Genomic DNA, 25,607 nt, shown 5'->3' with positions numbered 1-25,607 from the left:
GAAAGTTAACTTTAAATTACTAAACACAACAGATTCTTGTAATATACCCACTACCAGCAATGAAGATCACACACAGACTTGCTCACAAATTAGCAGCAGCACAGCCTACTCAGTGTCCAGAAAGAACGACAATGGTCAACATTGATCCATTCAACCAAGGATGATTTCAGTGTCTTATAGTCACAATATGGCACTAAAAACAAAAAAGTTGGCTTTGCCACCTCCTCATGGAAACATTCTTTTAACTAACTAAAAGTGTGTCAAATAACTCTCCTCCCAATGCTTTCAAAATACACTGACTGTGCCTAAAGGGGAAAACTGCACAATATGATTAGCTGTAAAGGGGGATTTTGAATTATGAGCAGTTCATGATAACACCTTGTTAAAGCTTCTATTTAATAGCTGACCAAGTAGCACTACTGACAAGTCATGGATACACCTACAAATTCAGAGGAAGATCATCAGCTGATGACTTTAGTGGAACTATGGGAGTTTACACTGGCTGAGGATGTGCCCCCCAGATTCTAAGTTTACCCCAAAATTAAAGCTAAAGAGGAGAGAGAAACCAGGTTATTCTGTGAAATTGCAGTGAATGTTGCAATGGGCCTTGCGGGAGTAGGAGAGATTAATAAAAATGTGGCAAAATGAGATTTGGATGAGAAGACAAATTGAGAATCTCCTCATGGTAATAAAAGAGCAGAGGGGAACAAAATGTAACCAAGAGACCCATATTTGGAGACACAGAATAACCCACAGATGTAATGGGCCCTCAACAATCCTAAAATTAACATAATCTTTCATGGAGATAAATGCAGATCCATAGTTGACTAGTACATAGGAGCTACATGGAAATGTCTATTCCATAAAGAAAAAGAAACTCAGTTAATAGGATATAGTACAGTGTAAAAAACTTGTCAAAATGAAATAGTGCAAATACAGTGTCGCTAGAAGATAGGAAGCAGATTTACCAAGGGAAAAAGGGAGAGAGAGAAAGAAGAGGGGGAAGGGAAGAAATGAGCAGGAAAAGAACAGAAGAGGCAAAGGGGAGAGTTAGCTGTAGATAGATAAGAGAAAGTCAGGATACACACACACACACGCATGCATGTACAAAAGCCCCCTTCAATCTGACAAGGAAGAAAATGGGTTCCTGTGAAGTCTCACTGTATATGGGAGAGAAGTTTCAGTGACACAGGGTCTAAATTTCCCTGGCCCATAAGAAAAGTCATGGTTAATGCTGAGCGGACCAGGTGCTACCATATAGGAGTGGGTGGCTGAGGATGGGACTGTGCAGGGCCAAGGCATGGATGCACTGCATTGCAATGTTTCCTCCATCAGTGTTAGCAAGTAAGTTAAAGTTGTGCTTATCCACTTTACCCTTTCCATCATGCGTCTCCTCCTACCATTGCATCTCTTTGGAATGCATTCTGGGGAACACTGGAGATTCAGGAAGCCATGTTTACACAGAGTTTAGGGAGATGGGGCTGAGCGGGGAGTGGGGGAAGGCAACAAGGAATCACCGGCCTGTCCCACAGATGGTCCTGCCTCTGTTGGTTTAGGGGGCTAAATTCCAGCAAGGAAACAAGCTGGTTGTTCACTGTGAATTTGAGTATGAGCTCAAATTCACAGTGAATCCACAGTCTCTGTGTAGAAATGACCAATCTGGGGGGGTAATTATAGATCTCAGGGAAGAGAGCCAAACAGAGAAGGAAAAATAACAGAGATTAAAAATAAAGCAGGACAAATACAAATATGAAGAGAAAAACTGAGAAATACAGAACTGAAGGCACATATCATGACCAAACAAGAGACACATCAATGTCCCATGAAACACAATTACTCTCCCCTCGCTTTTTTCCTCTCCCTCATGCATATTACATTTTTCTTTCCATTTCATTTTCAAAATAAAATGCCATTTTGCTGGGACTGGCTCACTTGAGTTCTTGCTTCAGTCTGAACTAAGAGCAGCCTATGAAACAAGCCTCTAAACTGAGCAGACTGAAAATCTGTCTTACATGTTTGAAGTTCCTAAATGGCACAAACTGGACAATGTCTCGAAGAACAGGCTCGCCTTTGGGGGACCTCAGGATCCCGTCATCACCATCCAGCATCTGCATATCGCTGAAATCGGCGTTTCCAACCCCAACGATGATAACTGACATAGGCAGGTGAGAGGCATGAACGATAGCCTCCCGGGTGTCAGCCATGTCTGTGATCACACCGTCTGTCAGAATCAGTAAGATGAAATATTGCTGTGGGTTTGGAAAGGAGAGAAGAGCAGGGGAAAACATCATTGGTTACCTTAACATTTATCTGTATCTTCCTCGCTTTTTCTAATACACGTTTATGGCAAATATAAACCATGGCTTTAGACAAAGTCCATTTACAAAAAAGAAATTACTTTAAATGTTTTCAGAGGTAGGCTGCAACCCATAGGAATCAACCTCCATTGTGGTGACCTCTAGATTATTTTCAGGTGTTTTTTAACTAGAGTTTGGCTAATTTCCAGGAGGTGGGGGAAGCCATAAGAAATACTATATTGAGGAGAATAGTGGATTCCTGGCTGCTAGGAACATAGGGTATGTCTACACTACCTCGCTAGTTCGAACTAGCGGGGTAATGTAGGCATACCGCACTTGCAAATGAAGCCCGGGATTTGAATTTCCCGGGCTTCATTTGCATAAGCGGGGAGCCGCCATTTTTAAAACCCCGCTGGTTCGAACCCCGTGCAGTGCGGCAACACGGGGCACGAACTAGGTAGTTCGAACTAGGCTTCCTAGTTTGCAAGTGCAGTATGCCTACATTACCCTCCTAGTTTGAACTAGGAGGGTAGTGTAGACATACCCATAGTGTGTGTCAGGACTTTTGCTTGGTGTGTTGACTGGTCTGGCTCCCCCCGGGTTTGTGATCCCTGCGTGATTCACTTTTTTTCTACTGATGGTCTCTGGTTTCGGACGCTCTTCTCCTGAGAAGAGAGGTGAAGACAAGTGCTGAATTCCAGCATCTGAAGCTGGAGAAGAACTGCAACAGAGATCACAACCGCTCTGTTTAGGGAGCCAACATTGCTGTCAGGCAGGTGGGGAGGGTGCAGCTTTCTGCCCAGCAGAAGATGGCTTACCCTCTCTTGGGATCCATGGAAAGGAGTCCAAGTTTGTCCAAGAGCTTGAGAGGGGCTCCTCAGGACAGGACATATGAGATGACAGTGGAGAATGAGGAACATTTTCAAATCCACTGCCAAACCCTGAGGAGAGGGTTAGTTATTCTCAGGTTTCTAAAAGAGATTAAGCATTTTGGCGTATCTGTCAATTCCCTTCTCTACTCGTGAGTTACACTGAACTAGATGAAATAGGACATGAGGCATTCATTTGATGATGAGGAAGAATGACTATCACTTTGGCCCTACTAGACAGTGGGGCAGCTGGAGAGCACTTTATGAATGAACTTTAGAAGGAAACTAATTCCTGAAAGGGAATAGTAGAATTGAAGCATGTTTCATGTGGGAACAAAGCAGAGAAACTTCATACAGTTAAAGTTTATCTGTAATTGTATCCATATATAAAATGTACACACACGTTCATTGCTTCTCATGTGTGAGTACCAAAACACATGGAGATTTTTTTCCCTTTAAAGACTCATACTGGAAATTTAAACATTTTTTTTCTTTTCTTTTCTATATAAACATGAAATAATAGATCTTAGGAGCTGAATGCACGAAATGTAGCCCAGAATGCTCTATAGTTCGGTCAGCAGCCATCCTCTCAACCTGCACATCATAAGTATGGAGTTTGTGATTAGACTTACTTTTTAATTAAAATGGAATACAATATTATAATAACAATACTATTTATTACACATGTACTATTTTTCATCCATTGCCCCTTAACACAGCTGGTTAAGCATTAATATCCTCATTTTAAAGATGAGGAAACCAAAGTACAGAGAGGGGAAGTAATTTGCTTAATGTCACACACAAAATCAGTGAGAGAACTGAGAAGAGAGCCCAGGTCTTTAGACTCTCAGCGTAATGTTCTGGAACTAGATGGACTCCACCCAATGGAATTAGGGGGGCCAGTGGTCCTGATAATATTGAGATGGTCCTCATACTAGGGGCAACAAGTAGTCCTGTGGCACCTTGAAGACCACGAAAAAAAATAGTATCATGGGCTTTCATGGGCAAAACTGACTTCTTCAGATGAGATGAGCGTGAGCTCAAGTATATATGGGTAGTGCCTTATGTATGCAATTATACTGCCCCTATCTCCTCTCCCTATTCCCCCAGAAAAAGTGTATCCCAGTTTTTCATACTTGCTATCTGATCATCCTAAGAGGATTTTTTAAAGAAGTCTAGTCCCTAATGACTATACCATGCCATAATTCATGCATATTCCCTTGCATTAAACAATGCTATTTAAAACAGCGTTATGTGGAGAATATTGCAGCAATATACGAGATAGAAGAAGAAAACTCTGAGCAAGCCTTAGCTGAAGTGATGACAATGGTGCCATTGTACAGTTCTGTTCTGATATGACATATAGTGCAGTCATTTCCTCCTCAGAGGCATGCAAAAATTTCATTGCTCTCTGACTCCCACATCAATGCTATTTTTGCACATTTTTTCACAGCCAATTGCATATGAGGCTTCACTGGGCTAACACATTTTCCCTCCCTCATTTTGAGTCCTGATGGACCGAGGGACAATAAGTACAACACATTTCAACCACATTTAAAATAAATTCTGTACTTGGGTCTTTCAGCTGAAAGAAACTGTCATGGGGCTTATCACAAATGGAGGTTTACAGACCTGTTTTACTATTGTTAAAAGCAACAAAATATTTCACGAGGGGAAAGGCCAATGGAATGGTTGGATAGAATGCCATGGTAACAGAGAGGCTTACAGTATGGGCTCTGTGACACGGCCATTTTTTTAACCTTTTGCCTTATCATATTCAGGGGCCTACCCCTAATGCTTTGCACTTTATACTATCATTTAAATGTATGCAAAGTGAACACAAAATGCTGCCATCTCAGTTTTGTAGCATTTTGCACTGAGGTCAGTTCCAATCTTTCCCAATTTGACATCAAACCACAATTTACTTTATATCAGATGGGGGAAAACAAGTTTTAGAACTGAGTTTGGGAATGTTTATCACAGGAAGTGTCAAGTACAGGCCCTATGTGACCCTGGCTCTATTTGTCTTATGTGAAGATGTTTATGGAGGCTGCTAAGATATAGCAGCATTGAGAAATTATTCATCTATATTAAAATGACCCAGATCATGACTGCCTAGCAAAGATCCAATATACAGGAAGTCAAACAGATCCTAGCATAGCTAGCAACTTGCCCCTATTCTTACCGATGCCTCCTTGGTGTTGGTCTCCTCCGAGGCTGAATTAGCCACCTTCTGGATGATAGGAGCAATGTTTGTTGGCCCATAAAGCTGTAGCTTAGGGAGGCAGTTCTGATACGCTTCAACAACTCCTTGTATCCCTTATATAAAAATCAGTAAGCAGAGAATATTAAGAAGCAATGTAACAAGGAGCACATCAGTGGTACCATGTTTAATTTGCAAACAAAAGACCCTTTTGATCATGTTTTAAAATTATCTGGGCAATTCTAGCACATCAATCAATTTATTCTGTACAGTTGTGAATTTGCAAGATTGTTCCAAAGAAACTATGGCCAGCTGTCCTGACCCCCTTTAGCTGTTTTATAATGTATAATTCATTACCTTGCTCTTCTGCTTACTGACAGTATTTAGCATACATTTTTCAGGGATTAGTGGTACTGTGTTGGAGTAGCACGTACAATTGGCAAATGCATTAGATTCATTGTTTTCTCTGCAGAAATTAAGAGATCACTTGGGCACCAGTGAATGTTCATACTTTAGGAATATAGACTTTAATTAGGAAAAGATGATACCCCTTTGATAACTCTCTCTTTTTAGAGAAAGATTTACTTCTGCTTCATCGAAGTAGCTACAGGCTTCCCTTCTGTTAATACATTTGCCAAGAAATCTGAAAATTTCCCCGGTGCAATGGAAAATATTTTTCAGGGTAAATTTGAATAATGGGTCTCACCAGTTAAATTTCAATCTGAGCAAAAAATATAAAAGTAAACAAAAAGACACTCTGCTGTCTATCGCAAAATGCACTTCAGTCACTAGGTCTTGATGAAGAATGAACCATTTTTGGACATTGTGTCACCCTTCTTTCATCTCTGGGAAGCAGGAACCTAGGCAGACCAAGGTTGTATTTACAGATACTGTATAAAGAATGGAACTCAAGAATTGGTATTTTTAGCTTTTTTTTTCCTGAGGGGGGAAAAAAAGGAATTTCCTGGTGTGTTAATGCCAAGTGTAGTAATTTCAAAATTTAGAACTCCCAACACACCAGGCTAGAAAGTTGTTAGTAAGAAAGTGAAGGACTGAAGAACTTCGAAGAAGGTTGCTGAACAGTGACATTAATGAAACAAGATCCTACACTGATCTTGTTTCTAAGAGGAGCTCTGACCTAATAGACTATCCTAACAACACAAAGTAGACTGTAATTACATTGTACAACTACTATGGAGACTATAACTTTGATCTTTAGATCTACTGAGTTTATTTTTCTGCCACCTTCAGTAGTAATAAATTGAAAGAATGCTTTTTAATTCTCGCTGTGATTAGCTGTTTAGACTGTAAGCCTACTGCTGTATATTACAAACTTTTCATCAGTAACTCCAGAGAGGATAATTAGATAGTGTAAGACATAGCAAGGAAGAATTCCTTTGTCTTGGATGTCCCTTTGCTTTACACCTGGTGTTAAACTGGATGAGGATCCAGTCTTGATTTAGTTATTGTCTCTTCCACTAAGGCCTACAAAACTTTATTCAAATAAAAATACAAAACACAATTTTGTGTGTGTGTATATATATATATATATATATATATATTCACAAAAAGATCTTGAAATTCACAAAAATAAATTCTCTCCAATGTAAATTAGTAATAGGTTTCTCAGAACCAAATAGGGGAGCATATTATATAAATATACCTTTTTAAAAGCATATATCCTTAGCAATACTCATCAGAAAATATTTAGTCTCCTAGCATATTATAATAAAATGCTTTTTTTGGCCCAAAGTCTATTGCAACTTGGATGGTTTGTCATCTTTGGACATCCCTTTGTTTTTCGGATTGCCTTATCACCCTACCTATAACTTTGTTCACAGTGTAATTCATTAATATTTGCAATACAGCTTGAGTTCCTTGGATAAAGTAAGCTATTTAAATGCAAAGAGTATGTTTGTATCTCTATACACAAACCAAGCAAAGATTATAGCTCAGATTGCAGACTCAACAATCTCCCATTTGTCTTTTTCCAACAAGAAATAGCATGTGAGCTCAGAGAAAACATTTGAATTTAAATGCCTAGATTATTTAAAGTTCTCAGAAACAAAGTTTCTCTCAAAAAAGTGACTCCATAAAAATGTCATCACAGGGCTCAGTGTTTATTGTTTGCTCCAATGATTTCCATATCAAATGCGTTCAGTTTATGAATAACTTTTTATTTAACTGCCAGCCTGCAAACTCACTGTGCAATCAAAGAATCAAGCTGGGTTTCTCAAGCATGACTTCCAATGATAGAAATTCTGGGGGCCAAATAGTGCTCTCTGATACAGCTGTGCATCCTTAAGAGTTTTCAGTGGTTTTAATGGGTTTGCAAAGGTGTAGCTGATTGGAATTTGGTAAGAAATTCTGTTCACGTATAACTAAGAAAACAATCCAATTCCTACTGTCTTAGCTGTGTTATCAGAAAGTGCTAATGGGAGTAAAAAATAATAGATATTATTTTAGCTGTTGACTTGATAAGTAAGGAGATACCATCTTTACAAAGTCACTTTTCAGAACAGAATGACGTGTCAACTTTTATCATGGTGTCAGTTGTTCCCTAGTGGCCAGTGACAGTTTGCTACTCACACGCAAAATGGGATTTCATTTTTACCTCTAAACTCAACCAGTACATTAAAGTGAATCAGAAGAATGCTTTTTCATGATAGGAATCATCAATCTGTTGGTCTGCACCAAGAAGCATTAGGCTAGAATTTATCATCACACTAGCTGTACTACATGTAAGTTTTGTAAGTATAAAAGAAAATATAGGCTGTGTCTAGACTGGCCAGTTTTTCCGGAAAATCAGCCACTTTTCCGGAAAAACTTGCCAGCTGTCTACTCTGGCCACTTGAATTTCCGCAAAAGCACTGACTTCCTACTGTAAGAAATCAGTGCTTTTTTCGGAAATACTGTGCTGCTCCCGTTCGGGCAAAAGTCCCTTTTGCGCAAAACTTTTGCACAAAAGGGCCAGTGTAGACAGCTGAGATTTGTTTTCCGCAAAAAAGCCCCGATTGCGAAAATAGGTTGGCCATGGACACTTTTCCGCAAAAAGTGCTTTTGCAGAAAAGCATCCATGCCTAGCTAGACGCTCTTTTCCAAAAATGCTTTTAACAGAAAACTTTTCCGTTAAAAGCATTTCCAGAAAATCATGCCAGTCTAGACACAGCCATACAGTATTAGGAAAAAATAGGGCTCTTAAACTCTTTATTTGAACCTTTTTTCCCTCCAAGAGCACACTCTTGTCAAAGAGTATAGTTGAGTTCTGTTAGTGTTCAAGAAGCTTAAAGACAGATTACAGAACAATTGGCTCAGGAATTAATCAAGAGTCGGTGTCAGGCAATGGGAGTTGCAACAAATAATTAAATGGGGTGCTTTGTGGCCTGTCTCTCTCTGTTTCATTCAACTGGACATCACTTTAAATGGTACCAAGTAAAATTGAATAATAGGAGTACCTAGATCTTATATATCAATTTCCATTAATAGATCGCAATGTCATTTACAAAGGAGACAAGTATCATTATATAGTTATATTATAAACGGTGAAAGTGGAACAGAGGCAAATGGAGGGACTTGCCCCAAATCATGTATTAGGCCAATGGCCAAGTAGGACTAGAATCCGAATGTTCTTGAAAAGCCCCTTTGAGATTTTTTTTATTGTAGTTTTAAATTCTCCCTCTGATATTCCCATACTGTGCTATGTCTCCCTATGCTCTATCCCTGCACTTTAAGGCCATGTCTACACTAGGAAACTACTAAATTTGACATAGGAACTCCCGATTTAACAAATTCAGTCTAGCATGTTCTCACTATGGGGGAAGCATTGAAATCAGTCCAAGGTAGGTTCCGTTAATGTGGAGGTACTACCTCAGACTCAGAGCTCCAGGAAGCACTTTGGGGAGCTGCAGGAGGTCTCCCGAAGGCTGATAAGTTTGAATTAGTGACACCAGAGCATCCACACTAACATTTTTTCTAAATTACTATTTTGGAATTAGCGTTACTCCTTTTGAAAAGCAGGAGTACAGAGTTCGATTCCATGGCCCGTTTTTTAGAAATAATGGGCTTGGTAGTGCTTATAAATTTGAACTTGGGAGGAGAGGGGGAGTATTTTGGAATAAAGTCCTGATGTAGACCAGGGCTAAATGTTAGTTAATCAGATGACTGAGTCTTAAATACAGGACATAATAAGTAAAATGAACAACAAAAAATAACAAAATAAGCAAGCCAATGATTAAGTTCAAACCAAAATTATGCAAAAACAAGAGGAGTCCTGTGGCACCTTAAAGGCTAACAGATTTATTTGGATAAAACCCACTTCATCAGATGCATGAGTTTAAGGGCACTATTTTTTCTAATACAATTTATTTATTTTTACACCATGCATCTGACAAAGTGGTTTTTGCCCATGAAAGCTTATGTCCAAATAAATCTGTTAGTCTTTAATGTGCCACAGGACTCGTTGTTGTTTTTACAGATACAGACTAACACGGCAACCTCTTTGAGGCTGCTGATTTTGGGTGACTCAGTTTTTGTGTGTCCAACCAGACATACTTTAAAAAAAGTCTGATTTTCAATGGACAGATGCAAAGCACTTTCTAAAAATCAGGCCCCTTTACAGCATTTCATGTTGGACATTACCCAGATTCCTAAAACCACTAGCCACTTTGCAGATGGCAGAAGTACACCAATCTGCTTTCCTTCACGCAAGTGTTACCTGCACATTCTGGGTTGTCTTCATTGAAATTGATTGCAAAATCATGCGAGACCTACACATTGACAAAAAGAAACAAAGAATAAGACTTATGTTCAGAAAAATGATTCTAAATTGTCTTTCATATCTCAAACACTCATTACACTTGTTCTGTGTTAAACTACAGGAACCTTAAAACTTGGAGCCCATCAATGTGAAATGCAGAGTGAGCTGGAACTCCCCGCAGAGCTGAAGGAACAGGAAAATGTGCAGGAATCAAAGTAATATCCTCTGACCAAAACAAACACACCCCTTCCCTCCAACAAACAAACAAACAAACAAACAAACAAACAAACAAACAGAGACTATAAAAAGCCCTTCAGAAATGGCACTGCCAACATCTGTGACTAAAGAATGGCCTAGATTTGAGGACATATTAAGAGACATGCTTTCTCCAGTTCAAAGATGAGAGTTAAAGACGGTCATGCTACACTGTAAAATGATTGTTAAAATAACGTTGGGTCTCTGGTAAAGCCCTCATCCATGCTGATGAGCAGTTACTCACATGAAACCAATGAGATTATGGGGTGGGAGTGTAACTGCTTCCCAGTGTGAATGAGAAAATCACAGTCTGGTCTATTATGAAGAAGAAAAAATTAAAAATAAACAAACTAAGACAGATGGGTGCTTATTATTTGAACTAAGGGTAGGGAAATTAAAAAAATAAAATAAAAAAATCCTTCAATCACCAAATTTCTTCTAAACTTCAAGGGAGTTGCAAATGCTCCACCTCCTTTACAAAAATAGTTCTGTCATGATACACACAGAATCCCTTCTTCTGGTTCTTTCTCTAAGCGACATGACTGAAAATGCAAAAAGCGGATTAAAAGGGAAACGTGAAATGTAGTGGCATAGAAAAATAATAATACTTTTTTATTTTAAAATCAGTTTTCTAGCCCCCTTTGGCTCTCTGGCACTTTCAGTGCTGCATCTCGCAGTGAGGATCATCTGGGACTGACTTTCTTCTGAGGCACCACTCCATTTCTGGGGCGGGTCCTTTCTTCCTGTCTTCATCTTTCTCTGTTTATAGACTGCATTTTTCTACATCTGCCTGCACCACTGTGGTCCTAATCCTTTTTACTCTAACACACTATCACATAATCACCATGTTCGTCTACTTAATATACATATTACAAACATCTGGCCCAAATTTCTGTGTTGCATAAACTGTATGTGCCAACTGCAATGGTGGGATAAGTGGTAACACACATCACCTGGAAGGGTATAATTCTAAAAGCTAGGATTAGGTATCTTTATCCCTGATCCAGTTGTCTTCCTACCTAGAGATCAGAGGTTATGTACTCGCAGTACACTGTTTGCTAACTACAAAAAGCAACTTGACAGCCTCCACCTACTTAATGGTTACATAAATGGACTGGACCAGGGCCAGTAACTGCTGTAATATTGAAGAGAACCTGCTAACTCACTTAAGAATGATCTCCGATAGTGGAACTCGTGTGTTTTGTCATTGTAGACATGCTTTATATTTTCAGGAAGGAGCTATCCAAAAAGTTGACTAGGTTGTTTTGTAAATGCATGACTCTTATTCATTTCAGTGATGGGGTTAGGTAGAAAAGGTGCTACTCTCACCTGAAGTCTTACTCGCTACAGTCATAATACTACCATTATGCAAAAGATATTAAGCAGGAGTTGAACATGGTAGCTACCAGCATTGCAAAGGAATTAAGCCAATCTCCTTCAAGAAGTCTGTGAGCTCATCTTACATCCAAACCAAAGTTTGGATTGCTTACACCAGGTTTTGGCTGTTACAGTCACAGGACATCACATGACCATTTATTCATGCAGGCCCATTTGCTTTATGGAAGCAAACAAGTAGTAAATCACTGCATGTCTTCCCATATCAGTGGACATGAAACTGCAACACTGTCAGACACATTTTGGAGGCATTTCAGAACATTTCTAGTTGGCCAAACTACATGCCTAAGGGCACTATCTGACCAAAAGACCAGCTGCTATCTGCCACTCTCTCAACCAGTTGCAGACCAAAGGTAATTGAAACTGCCAAGTATTTTTATCTGAATTTTCATTCAGTAATAATTTTGCTGTTGTTCACTAGATTCACTCTTTCTCTGCCTGCTAAGTTTTCTACTAGCTGGATGTGTGCAAAAGGAAAATAAGGATCACAATAGATATCGACCACTCTTTGGTTTGTTCAGTGGCTATTTGGTGTTTCTGGGTCTTAATCCCCAATGAAGCAGAAATTATAGCAAAATAACTGCAAATGAAATTGTTCTATTAGACCACGTAGGTCTTTGCTGCTATACCTGCTGACTGTGGTTAACATCATTCACCCGGTTCAGAGCTGCAGCACCAAGGTCACTGTGCTTATTCCAGAAAGACTTATAGACCAGGCTAGTCTGATAAGAAAACCACAAATCTAGTAAATGTGCATGATAATCAGAGTAAGAATACTGCCAGTGTAACAGATGTTATTATATTCTGCCATCCTTACTCGTGCTAAGTGGTGGCTTATTCCAAGACCAGTCTCATTTTCTTCAGTGGGGCCACTTGCAAAGAAAGGAATTATTCACTGTGTAAATGGGTGGAAAAATCTACCCTAGCTAAGAGGCAGGAAGTATGATGAAAACACAAGCATTTGGCACCTCTTCAAATTGTCTTAGCAATAGGTCATCAGGAATAATGCACAGGTGTGAGATTGTTCTAATGGTTAAGTCCTGGTTTCTAACAAAAAAAAAGTCATCATGTACAGAAGGCCAGTGATGATTGTATCTCAGGTAGCTTTTCCAAAATTTTTGAAAACTGAGCCCCCTTCAGGAAAAGGAAACCAATTGTCCTTACAATCTGCAATCCCACCCAGGTTTTGTTAAAGACTAACATCTTAAGGATCCTCTCTGAATCCTGATCAGTGATAACCTACATATCACAGATACTAGAGTAAAATAAAAAAAGCAGTCATGAGACCTTCAAGACATGCAACAGTAGGTAGGCATTAGTGATTATTGCTTATTAGGCTAATCATAGAGTCATAGAGGTTTAGGAGTGACAACAAGGATTATCTAGTCTAACCCCCCTGCCATGATACAGGATTTGTTATGTCTAAATATCCCAGAGAGATGGCGATACAGTCTCCTTTTGAAAAACTCCAGTGAAGGATCTTTCATGACCTCCCTTAGCAGCCTCTTCCACCATGTCCAGTTTGTACAGCTAGGAAGTTTTTCCTGAGATTTAATCTAAATCTGCTGTACTGTAGTTCAGGGGTGGGCAATAAAATGGCAGAAGTTCACCAGGGTTAGCCCCTGGGGGGCTGCTGCTGCTGTATTTACCTGTGCCTCTGCAGGTATGAACGACCACAGCTCCTGTTGGCTGCAGATCACCGTTCCTGGCCAATGGGAGTTGCGTGAAGCGGCGTGGACCAGGATGCAGCTCTGCCCAATGAAAAGTTGTTCTGACCCCCAAAATTGATCTTTTCCATTTCAAAATGTCAAAATGAAATAATATGACAATTTTGAAACTTTTTAAAAATGTATAAAACAGGAAATTAGTCAAACTGACCCTTTCCAATAACCAGTTTCAGTTTTGGCATTTTTGAATGAGAATTTTTTAATTGAAAAATTTCTCTTATGCCATAATAAGGATTTCCTCAGCCCATACACCAATGTCCCCTCTCCCTCCAAAGACATGTACTCTTGCAAAAGTACTAAGACCACCTTTGCTTATTGTTAAAAGAAGTGTACAACATGGGATCTGATAAGAAAGTATTGATTTGCCAACTATTTTCTTTTTCATGCCATTGGGTAACTCATTCAGCACTGTAAACTGTGTGAGACAGTAGCTAAGCACAGGTTTCAGCAGAAAGATGTGACTGCTGTGCCAATGTACAGTGCAGAGCAATACCATACAAATCAACAAATGACTAGTAATTGCATATGTACAACTTGGCCTGACAGCTACAGACAACACCTTGCACAGATTCTGCATTAGGAACAAAGTACTTTGATTATTTCACTGTTTTTCAGCCATATTAATTGTGATAGTACTTGGATTGCCTGACAAAATGATTTGACAAATTCAGTGAAGGTTAGGAACATGCTCTATTACTTATTCAGATACAGTTTGTCAAGGATGCATGAACAATAATGTACTGGGTGCATAGAAACATAATTTCTGTGATGCACAATGCTTTTCACTTACATCCGATTTAACAGTATTAAGCCACTGACAGAGAATGAAATTTCAAATCCAGAAATGCATCATATTTTGAAAACTCTTAAGATGCATAAAAAGCAAAGAATCATCAGTCCAAAGCTATTATTTCCAAGGCACTTAGTAAGATAATAGTCTGGCAGATGCACTGAATGCAGCTGTGGCTAAAAGCATTTCTGTTTGACAAATATTGTCAATACAAAAAAATTATAGTTCATTAAAGAGCATGCTGCACAATTTCCATAGCCAGCAACCAGGTGATAAAGTTAGACTCATGATGGTAGGATCTTCACTTCTTTGGTCTGCCACATCCCCGTTTACTAGACTTTATTTTTAGTTGCGGCCACAATTTGTTCATGCTTCTAAAAGAGTGGAAATGACATAGGTGTACACATTTTTCAAGGTGATGGGCCGTTGCTAATAGAAGTAGGGTCAGGTTCATGCTTACCATAGACTAAAAGTGCAGAATCCTGAATATTTTTTTGTTCCTGTGACTGCAGCAAATTTTCTCAGACAGGTTGAACCTTTCTATTCTAGGATTCTCTGGTCCGGCAACATCTGTGATCTGGCATGATTTTAATTAGCCAGATGTCCACTTATCATGGGTGTGGCCAAGTGTCCCACGGGCCCATAAAGTTTGTTTACAGCCACCAGTCCTGGCTCTCAGTGTTCTGTGCTGTTATTTCACTCTAATTTTCCCCTAAATGTCTTTGTGGAAGAAAACAAGCCTTCACTCTGCATTGTGTTTAAGCAACAAGTAGCCAGAGGCAGTTTTATTACGAGCTGCAGCAAGGGAAAACTGGTTTGGACAGGGGGGGAGCCCCCCCCCCAGGCAGATCTTCGAATACAAGCAATTATGAAGCAGTTTATATACTATCTATTAGATATAATAACAATAACAATTAGTCTCCTTCCCATTACAAACACCAATGGTTAACAGTTATTTAGTTCCACCCAGATGCTCCTTATCTCAAGGTCTCTGCCAGAGTCAGCATTCTATCCTTATCTCCGTATGGAGGCGAGAGGCAAAGGCAGCGTCTAATTACAGATCTCACGTTGTCAGGCCACAGACTTAGCCTGACTCTTGCTCTCTTGTTAACAAGACCAAGATGGCTGCACACAAATTCCCTTATTCCCTTTTCCTGCCTCCACACTTATAAGAGCCTTGTAAGCAGTGGAAATGTTGGTGATGCTGCTAGACAATATTGACCTCCTGTGGTTCAGCAAATTCTCTGGTTTGGCAATCATCAGTCTGGAGAGTGCCGGACTAGAGAGGTTCAACCTGTACAGTCTTCAAAACATACACAGTTGGGATATTTCATTAGGGAAGTTACTTTTGGCAATTCTTTTCTCAGGGAGTTGACATCATTTTAACTGCTCTTTTCTACTATAACAATGCTTTTTCTGGTGGTGTATGGTTTGCAAGCTCTGCTCTGTGTCATGTCTTCTGAAAGATGAGTCTGGTAAGTCTTCCCCTCTTCCTCATCCTCCTTATTGTGGTTTTCCTTCTGAATCCATATTTTTGGTCATCCAAAATATGTTCTTTTTTGACTCCTATATAGAAGCACTATTCAAGAACTGGGTGGTCAGTATAGAATATTCCCTTGGGATAAATCGTACATGCTCCACATGTTGTGTGTTCTTTCCTGGGCTAGTATATGAGGATTTTTCAGTCTCAGAGAGATTGGGCTGTTTTTGCTTAGATATGGCAGTAAAATCCAGCTCCTCTTGATAAAGGTCATTGCTGTCTGGGGGTTCATTTCTCTGTAACACAGCAGAATTGTCTGGCAGAACTGTCAATTACAGAGGGGTGGGGTGTCTGACAGGCCTACTCTGGTCAAAGTGTGAGCAATCAATGTTCTCTCAGTGACAGTACTAGCTCACTTGGGTTGGAGGGCAGACTGATGAAGAGAAGACTTATTGGAGTTGAATTCTCGTACTGCAAAATATCAGATGACACTGCTGGAGCTTCTTAGGAATGATGCGCATACTACTTCTCATTGTATCTGCTCTGTTCTTTGTCCCACCACAGAAACAGATGTTTAAACTCTTTAGCTGCTAGCAGGAAAAGAATCGAATCTGAGTATTTTCATTTGGAGCTCAAATATGGAAAAATATTATTCAGCCAATGTGACAGAGACATTCACCTCATAGAAATACTGTAGAAATTGTATAAACAAACATGTTTTTCAATGAGCTCACTCTCAAACAGGTTCTGTTCTGCCTGGACATTTCCACTTTTGATTGACAATGTGGAACACTGGCAGAAAGACAAGGTGGGTGAGGTGATGTCTTCATTGGACCTACTTCTGTTGGCGAGAGAGACAAGCTTTCATGCTGACATACAGCTCTTCTTCAGGTCTGGAAGGGGAAGATGCATTTTGTGGTAAAGAATAATAGTTACTGTGCTGAGTATTGCACTTAATACAGGAAATAGGGGGAGGTTAGAAGGTGGTAAAATAGGACAGAATATATTAAAGCCAACAATAGACTATTAGCTTCCTACATTGATCTCTAACTACTAACAGAAGCCCAACAGATATTGAAAAAGCCTAACTTGTCTAACACGTAGGATTATATAAATTCTTCTGAAAACTATAATGATACTGGGTACTTATGAGACACCGACCCACAGCTTTTTCAGGTTAGGGTCAACTTGCATATAAGTGGCACCCAACTGGTTAATGAAATGTTCAATGGCTACTTTATAAGGCTGAATGCACACTTAGTAGTACATTATGTTTTTTTTTCTATTTTACATAAATAAGACCGGCACTTTGCACATTCCATTGTCCACTGCTTTTCCCAGCTACGTTGCTCTCATTCTCCTTCACCTTGCAACAGCACAAGGAGTAGTTGGCTCCCATTTGGACTTCAGCAAAGTTATGGTGTCTCACAGTTACCCTGATGCTGATGTTCCCATGTGAGACAATTCCTGAGGAATATTTGGCATCTGAGGGTGTATCTATACTGCAGTTAAAACTCATGGCTGGCCTGTGTTCGCTGACTTGAGCTCTTGAAGCCCAGGTTAAGGGGTTGTTTAATTGCAGTGTAGACTTTCATGCTGGGGATGGAGGCTCTAGGACCCTGTGAGTGGGGAGGATTTCCAGAGCAAACATGTACAGTGCAGATAACAGCCCCTTCACCACATCTCCCAAGTGATGTTACACAGGCTGGCCACAAGTGTCTAATTAGAGTGGAGATAGCCATACCTTTTCATGCATTAACCTTTATTCATGTATTGATTTTGACACCCCTCCCTACTTCCTAGGGGACACAAGTTTTAACTTAATTTTGAAAAGGGGTTAAAGCAAAGCTGAAGTAATACTAATTTATGTAGAACACAGTCACTGCACACAGACATGCAGAAAGTCATTAGGATGGACTGAACAGCTGAGTTGACAATTATTAACACCACTTTCAATGTTCATGCATGTGCTAGTTAAGATTTTCAGATGCATAGTGAAACTCATTGCCTTCTTCCTCACCAGTTAGTGCTGTTGAGGCTTTCTCTTTCCTGGGAGCTCACATCAAGTTGGTTGCAAGTCCCCCACCTGTTGCTGCAGTCTGATTATTCTCTTCCTTGGGTTTTCATTTGGCTATTTGAGGTCCTATCATTTAGCTCTATCATGTCTATGGCACTCTCCCATTGAGCAGATTGCAGGTGTTTCTTTGAGCTGTGTGTCTTGTAGCTCCCTTTGCTCATGCATACACTCAATTTACAAATCAATGAATTCATAGGTTTCAGATTATTTCTCCTAAACCCATCTCCATCTCCATCTCCTTTTTGTGAGGTTCTTGTCTGTCAGTGTTTTATGGGAGCCATTCACTGGTAGAGGCACCTCCTGTTGGCCATCCTGGAATTATCTCCGCCAGGCTTGCTCCCTCTCTCTAGCAGTGTGATCCCCTGTCCTGTCTTGGTCTGCAACCCTGGTTGCTACCAGATCTGCAGTCTCCCCTGGGCAGGACACTAAGATCCTCCCTTTCTCAGTCAGGGAGTGACTGAGTCTACTTCCCCACCTTCCTGCAGCATCTTGGTGCTCACTCATCTTAGGCTTTATATAGACCCATCTTGTTCCTGCCCAGCTGAGCTACCTTCTAATTAGTGGCATGCTCACTGGCTCCTCCTCCAGGTGCACCCCATGGAGCTAATTGGCCTGCCTGGCCACTTTTACTCCACCCCACCACATATTGCCTAGGTCCTGTGAGGCCAATTCCTTACCACCACTCGGGCAGCTCTTGCTATTGCCTTTGAGACTTCCAATGTACCCTGAACTGCAATTTCACTGTAAAGCCGCTCTTTTACTAAGGGCACTTACTTGTATGAATTTCAAAAGAAGCGTGCAAATGCCCAATGATGTGTTGCTGATTGGCATGATGACCACTCTCCTTGCCGCACAAAACAAATTGCTGCGGTGCATGTATTGTCCCATCTAGCTAAAGAGTTATGCATCTTGGGCTCTACGATAAATGCACTTAAGGACTATAACCCATAGGTACAGATGTGCAAAGTTCACATGTGTCTGCTAGGTGTCACTAATGCTAATGGTAGGGGAAGTCATTCTATGTATTTATCTTCCCAATCATTGTTTTTAACATAATGACTATGGCTCCTGGCTGCTGTTGCAAAGAAAATGTGATTGACGAATGTGTATGAATAGTAATTTTTCATATTGTGATTATCATGTCATACCTTATACAATTTGAATAGGCTGTTTCTTTTCTGGAAAGCAGTGAAATGCCAGGTTACTGTTTAGTTACTAGGTACTGCACTTATCTATTATTGTGTGCAGTCCATTTTCTCACATTCGAGCTTTTCAGTCAATGGGGATTTAATCGTACTGAAAAAATCAAACTGAGCAAATGCTATTAGGAAAGTTGTAGACTGGCACTAAAATATTGCCATTCAGGACACATACAAAGTATGTTATGAGTAGATATTGTGTTCTTATTGCTGGGCAACAGTATTATTGGACACAAGGACACTCCGGTATATTTTCCTGAACATATTGTTTCTCATGGTATAATATAACTTATGTAACACAAAACCCACACCTGTACATAGACCTTTTACCTTGCTAAGGCTTCTCCCAATGTTACTGTAATTGCAACACTGTGTGTCTGGGGGAGTGGGAGTGGGAATAGGCGATGCAAAGGAGGAGGCATTCTGATGTGGAGTGAATTTTGCACTTGTGGAAGTATGGAGCTTGTAGATTCTCAAGCTTTAAAGTTAGGAGGAACCATCCTGATCATCAAGTCCTGCTTCTCAAATTGCACCTGATTTAAACTAGTGAAGAATCATTAAGTAGCTTTGTGTTTCTTATCAGCTCAGGAACAATGCTTTGGCTACTCTTCACTCCAACTTACACACACAACAAAGAATTTGGATTCCTGTCTCTGTTTTCATAACCTGCACTTTCCAGATACCTCACTGACTCTATTATCCCCTGTCTGGATTTTATTTTCTTATGTTCATCTCTTCTAGACTCAGTATCAATCTATTCCTCACCTCCGTTGGCATGGGTACACTTCTCTCTAACATGGATATTTTCCAGCATTCCATTCCTTGCACTGACGACAGACTCTTGGACATACAAAATTGCCACAACTTAGAGCATCACTAAGACCATTATTTTCAGAGACAGTGTTGGTGTAATCACATTTTCTCAAAGCAGCAGGCCCCAGTGAATCTTCCAAATGTTGGCTCTGTAATATCAGACCTTAGCACATTTTTAATGGTTCCAAAATACAGCTCTAAAATATACTTACTTCAAAACTTAATCTGAACCAGGAAAGATAAAACCTACTCACCCTAATGTCAGCCTCAGAAAAAACTGTGAATGGCATTGTAACATCATTAATTTTGGGTTGCCTTTTAGCATTGTATATGTAACAAGATAACAACTTGAGCAGAAGACCATCAGAATGAAACAAGCTGAGGGAACTATTTTCCCAGAGGTAAACCATCTTACCAGTAGCAATACATTGTGCCATATAAACCATGGAAATCAGAAAGATTCGTCTGTACACCTACTTTAAATTCTGGTGGTATCCTGGCTCCAAAACCAAAGGCTGGGAACATTTTATCACTGAAAATAAAACAAAAAAAGTTTTTTTCCAACCAAGAAAAGACATTGTTCCATTTATTCTTTTATATTTGCCCATGAAAAATATGTCAAAGCAGAAGAGCACAGAAAAGGCTGCTAGATCAAGCATGTCATTTGGTCACCTTTATTTGTGTTTGCAAGACATCTCACTTCTTACCCTCACATTTAGATTCCTGTTTGTGTTAATTGAGCATCTTGAAACATAGATGTTACTAGATTCTCAGCACTTTTCTCTGAGTTGGACTGTTATACTCTGAATTCTGACATACCATTTAGTTTTCTTTTCCTATTACGTCCAGTTATTTGATATGTCTAATGTAAAGAGTTGCTGATCAAGGTCCTGATCCTGGAAAGATTTAAGGACTGCACATACTTTACCTTTTGCACAACAAAGGCTTTTACTCTAAAGCATTATTCACAATGGCTACGTCTACACTGGCATGATTTTCTGGAAATGCTTTTAAAAGAAAAGTTTTCGTTAAAAGCATTTTCGGAAAAGAGCATCTAGATTGGCAGGACACTTTTCCACAAAAGCACTTTTTGCAGAAAAGCGTCCGTGGCCAATCTAGACGCGCTTTTCCGCAAAAAAGCCCCGATCACCATTTTCGCAATCGGGGCTATTTTGCGGAAAAGAAATCTCTGCTGTCTATACTGGCCCTTTTACACAAAAGTCTTTCGGAAAAAGACTTTTGCCCGAACGGGAGCAGCATAGTATTTCCGCAAAAAGCACTGATTTCTTACAGTAGGAAGTCAGTGCTTTTGCGGAAATTCAAGCGGCCAGTGTAGACAGCTGGCAAGTTTTTCCAGAAAAGCTGCTGATTTTCCAGAAAAACTGGCCAGTCTAGACACAGCCATAGTATATACTGTTAGGTATATAAGTAAATCCTTGTTGGATTGGGTCTACAACTTCTCAGATGCTCCCCTGACTAGCAATGCCTCTCTTACTCCTAAAACAGACAGCTGCCTGTATTTTGGTGGTCATTGTTTCCACGAGTAATTAAATGCTAGTTATTGCTTTCTTTCAGTCCCCATCTTTATCCAGACCCATCATGGCACCTCTACTGAACAACATAACACATTGAAATAAATTTACCCTGACAAAAATGCACTACCCTATCACGTGGCCCAAGAGAAGAAGACTAGAATGCATGCCTGATTCATAATGGAAACACCACAACCTCCATGATGGAAAGGAAGTATAAACAGAAGTGGCTTGTGACTAGAGAAATGGGAGAGAGGAAGCGAAGAAGAGCAAGAGAAGTGGGGAGTCGAGTCAAGCAGGTGAAAAATTTCAGGTGTTTGGAGATTCAGACCAACTGGAGATGTCTACAGAGTAAAATGGTCTGTGAGCATCCCACCAGTGGGAAACCATGTACAGATCACCTCCTGTGAAAGACCATAATATGTGTAGTTCTAAATTCTGTTTCCTGCTCCCTGAGACTGAGTAGCGTGGGCTCTTACCTTACAATTTTCATATAGGTAAAGTCTGTGACAACATAGTTCTTTCAGATAAGAGGAGACAGGATCATCCTCCTCAAGATGGCAGAGATTAGTGAAGGGAGGATCGTGTAATTAAGGCTCTTTGTGTTTCAGGTTCATGGAACTGGCCAGGTGGGAAATGTCTTCTGGCAACATTACAGAAGGGGAAATGTCACCTATAATAAGTTGCAAGTTCCATGAGGGTTCCCACCTGTAACATGATCCACAGCTCCCTTTCCACCTCATCATCTATGCCCTGCTGAGACGTGGCAGGAGAAAAGCTGCCAATGGGACTGCTAAAGGTTCCCTGGTCTGCAGGAAAATTCCTTTTCCTACACGGAAGGCATTAGGGTGGAGGAGGAGATATGACGGGACAGGAGGGGCCTAGCATTCCATCACCCCAGCTGTGGATGACATAATTTAGAGCAGCCCTGCAGCTGCTCTACGGTATGTCAGGAGTTTTTTTTTGCCATCTGGACAGTGCAGGATTGAGGCTGCCCCACACATTACTGAGTCCCCCTTGAGCTGCAACTCTGGCTCTCTCTCGCACTCACATCTTCTTTCAAATGTGTTTATATGAAAAAGAAAACTCATCGCAGCCGAGTGCTCTTTTTCTTTTTCATATAAATACACCTGAAAAAAAGACACGTGTGGAAAAAAGTCAAAGACGTAGTCTTGTTTGTGCTGCCTATTCTGTCACAAAGAGCTTTGGACATGCACATGTAAGTTGCCACCTCCATCATGACCAACAGCACTGCCAAAAACATAGGAGGAGATAGCATTGGCAGGGAAAGAGAGTGGTGCTAGACAAAACCTAAGGTTGACTCTGGACTCAGTATTAATAATAATAATACTAATAAACAAATAATACTATGACTACTACTATGATTTTACCTTGGACAAAACCATTTAAATTATAAACAATGAGCACCTTGCCAAGTTTACTTCATATTTTCTGTAGCTTTCCATTCTACACAGAGCAGAAAAGGCTTCTCTGAAACTCGAAGCAAGGCATAATTTCCAAAATTCTCAATGATTTGACTTCAGGGATGATAAATATTATGGCACGTTTTACCAGGAATAACAGAAAATCAATGTGAAGATCAGCTTTGACAAGGAACACTTATTTTGGAAACATGGCTTGAGAGTTTGCACCCTGCACAGCGAGAATTTTGAGCCCTAATCTATGCAAAAAGGCAACTAGAGAAGCCAGTGACAACTGCAGTGCTGTGCTGGTAGGTTAAATAGTTGCCATAATTGTGCTGCTTCTTATTTGAATGCTGAGATGTGACTATTGATATTTATTCTGCTAGGAAGATACATAACACTTAAAGGATACTATAGACTGAGTAGATCTAAATTGGGTATAGGCTTGGACTCGAGTCAGAGGAAAAGTCAGGGCTAAGGTTCAGATTCAATGGACATGTTATTGACAAATATAAGGCAACACACATGGTCAGGGATCATGTAAAGTACTCATACATTGCTGGGTTCTAATTGTAACATCCAGGAAAAAGACTTGCAAATCATTGTAGACAGCTCAGTGAAAACATCTGCAAAAAATAGAAATGCTTATGCTTCAGGGAGATAGGGCAAAACTCTAGGTAAGTCATATGAACCTTCCTCTGGAACCAGTGGTACTGGCCATTGCTCAAGACACTGAGTTAGCTGGCCCATGTGTTTGCTGATGCCTTTGCTCTTAAGTTTATGGAAGTCAATGAGAGCTATTGTGTACAACATCTCGGAAAATCAGGCCACTTTTATTAAGTATCTGAATACAGATGTAAGTACCCAATTCTAAGGCAATTGGAAAATTTTGTTTCTAACTAGTCTGTGTGTCATGTTACCAATCTGTAAAACAACACTTATACCTATCCACCTCCTTTGGCTGTTGTTGGACTACTTTTGTCGGTGAAAGTACTTTGGCTGCAATTCAGCAACTTGTGTTCCTGCTAACTTGAAGTATATGGGTAGTTCCACTGATTTCAACTGCTTCAAGATGAGTATGTGCTTTGAGACCCTAACAGGAAAATATGCTAGTGCACCAGCAGTACAGTAGTAAAAGCAATAGCACTGTGCTAACATTAGGGGAGTGGAATGTCTCTGTACACCTGTCTCTGTAATTTTGATTCAGGGTCAGAGCAAAGATATAGTGAGAATAATTTCCAACGTGGTTCAAAGGTGACCAAAACCAACTAACGTGCCTTTCATTTTCCAGTCTAGCTACACAAAAGGCACGGAACTCCGTCTGGTTCAGTAAATTTTCCCATGATAAAATCAAATGTTTTTCTCACTTAAACAGACATCTCAAATTGCCAAATTAAAAGCCAAATGTCTATTACACATTTAATTTATTAAAAAATCATGGAAAATAGCAAAAAGGCAAAAGAGCGAACTGTCATTAAACTTGATTAAACTGTAATCTTTCATATTTAGGGAATGACTGAGAAGAAAATGAGCCGAATTAAAGTGTTTTATCTTTTAACTGTGTGAGTGAATAACGTTTCTGAGTGTATTATTAAGTACTTATATCTCAGAAGGTCTTCATGTCAATAAATACAGAATCACAACAGTTTACAAGGCATTAGCTGTAGCTCCAAAGAAAATACAGCAGCCATTTGAAATATTTCAACTCTTCCAGTTCCAGCATCATAACTGAAACTATGTATATGTAGGATACCCAGAGCCTAAGAGAACCAAATAATGATGACCTTGGTTCAAGTCAGATTGGATCCAATTGCTCCATGCATGTATAGCAGATGAAACAAACAAGTAGCCTTCTTCATCCCCCATGGTCCTGCAAAATAGCTGGGCACAACTGCACCCCTATATTCCCATGGGGTAGAGAAGAGGTGGGCCATGGCTCAAGTACTTCCTTTCTGCCAGCCATTTCAGTTGCTAGATGCAGAGCTTGTGGGTTGGATGAGGACCAGTGGAGGAGCTTGGCAGCAGGTGCAGTTCTTCAGGTGCATTCAGAGGGATTGTATTATTATATGGTGCCAAATCACTACTAAGGCAGAACCAGCATTTGTTAAGTACAACAGAGCCCCTCCCCCCCAGTTTTTAGTAAGTCCTTGGGTAAGCAAACTTCTGTGGAGATAAATGGACCTCACGATTTGGCTACTAATGCACAGTGGGTTTCATGGAGCTATGGGCAGGGTTAAGATTAGTTCGTGTAATACAAAAACTGCTATGATACATTAAGGCTCCTGTTACACTGTTTGGTTGGACACAGACAGAAATTCTACACAGTCAAGGCATAAATATTCAGATTCTAGACATTAACATTCCTGTGTCAGCTTTACTTATAGCTGTGATTGAAATACAGTCCATTACAAAATGCTTCTTAGGCACCTTTGGGGAGCTGGAATCTGCTGAGCAGGAAGAAATAGAAATTTATAAAATTGGGAATCAAGAGTCTGATGGTAATAGCAGTCTCACCTACAAGGAGCATAATTAATGAATATGGGGAATACAAATTCCCTGAAGCTACCCACTGAACGACATCTACTAATGAAGTATCTAACAAATCCAAAGCCAAATGCAATAGCCTTAAACTTCCCCTGATTAACATTAAAAGAAGGCTGAAAAAGCTCAGTAGTGCTAAAATACCAAATGAATTCTGAAATTCATAAGCTAAGCACCAAAAAAAGTAAATATCTGTTGAAAAAAAGCCTTTGTAAATAAGGTGGGAAATGGGTGAAGGGAAATGAAAGG

At 40.0% G+C, this 25,607-nt stretch overlaps 1 protein-coding gene across 8 annotated transcripts in view; it reads right to left on the bottom strand.

Annotated features, from left to right (window-relative positions):
• The window catches only part of CPNE4 (copine 4), a 346,982-nt gene that overhangs the window by 5,345 nt on the left and 316,030 nt on the right, over nucleotides 1-25,607 (bottom strand). For 7 of the 8 annotated variants that reach the window (XM_075921917.1, XM_075921920.1, XM_075921919.1 and 4 more), the window contains 5 exons: nucleotides 20,339-20,393; nucleotides 13,425-13,526; nucleotides 10,084-10,135; nucleotides 5,352-5,485; nucleotides 2,013-2,249 (listed from right to left, as the gene is read on the bottom strand). In XM_075921917.1, coding sequence (XP_075778032.1) covers nucleotides 2,013-2,249; nucleotides 5,352-5,485; nucleotides 10,084-10,135; nucleotides 13,425-13,526; nucleotides 20,339-20,393 — 580 coding nt within the window. The remainder of the gene's footprint in view (nucleotides 1-2,012; nucleotides 2,250-5,351; nucleotides 5,486-10,083; nucleotides 10,136-13,424; nucleotides 13,527-20,338; nucleotides 20,394-25,607) is intronic. The other variant, XM_075921924.1, reaches the window with a different exon arrangement.

The sequence above is a fragment of the Pelodiscus sinensis genome, chromosome 2 (assembly GCF_049634645.1).
Source record: "Pelodiscus sinensis isolate JC-2024 chromosome 2, ASM4963464v1, whole genome shotgun sequence".
NCBI lineage: Eukaryota > Metazoa > Chordata > Testudines > Trionychidae > Pelodiscus > Pelodiscus sinensis.
The sequence above is the reverse complement of the archived record's forward strand: the minus strand, read 5'-3'. Positions and strand labels throughout refer to the sequence as shown.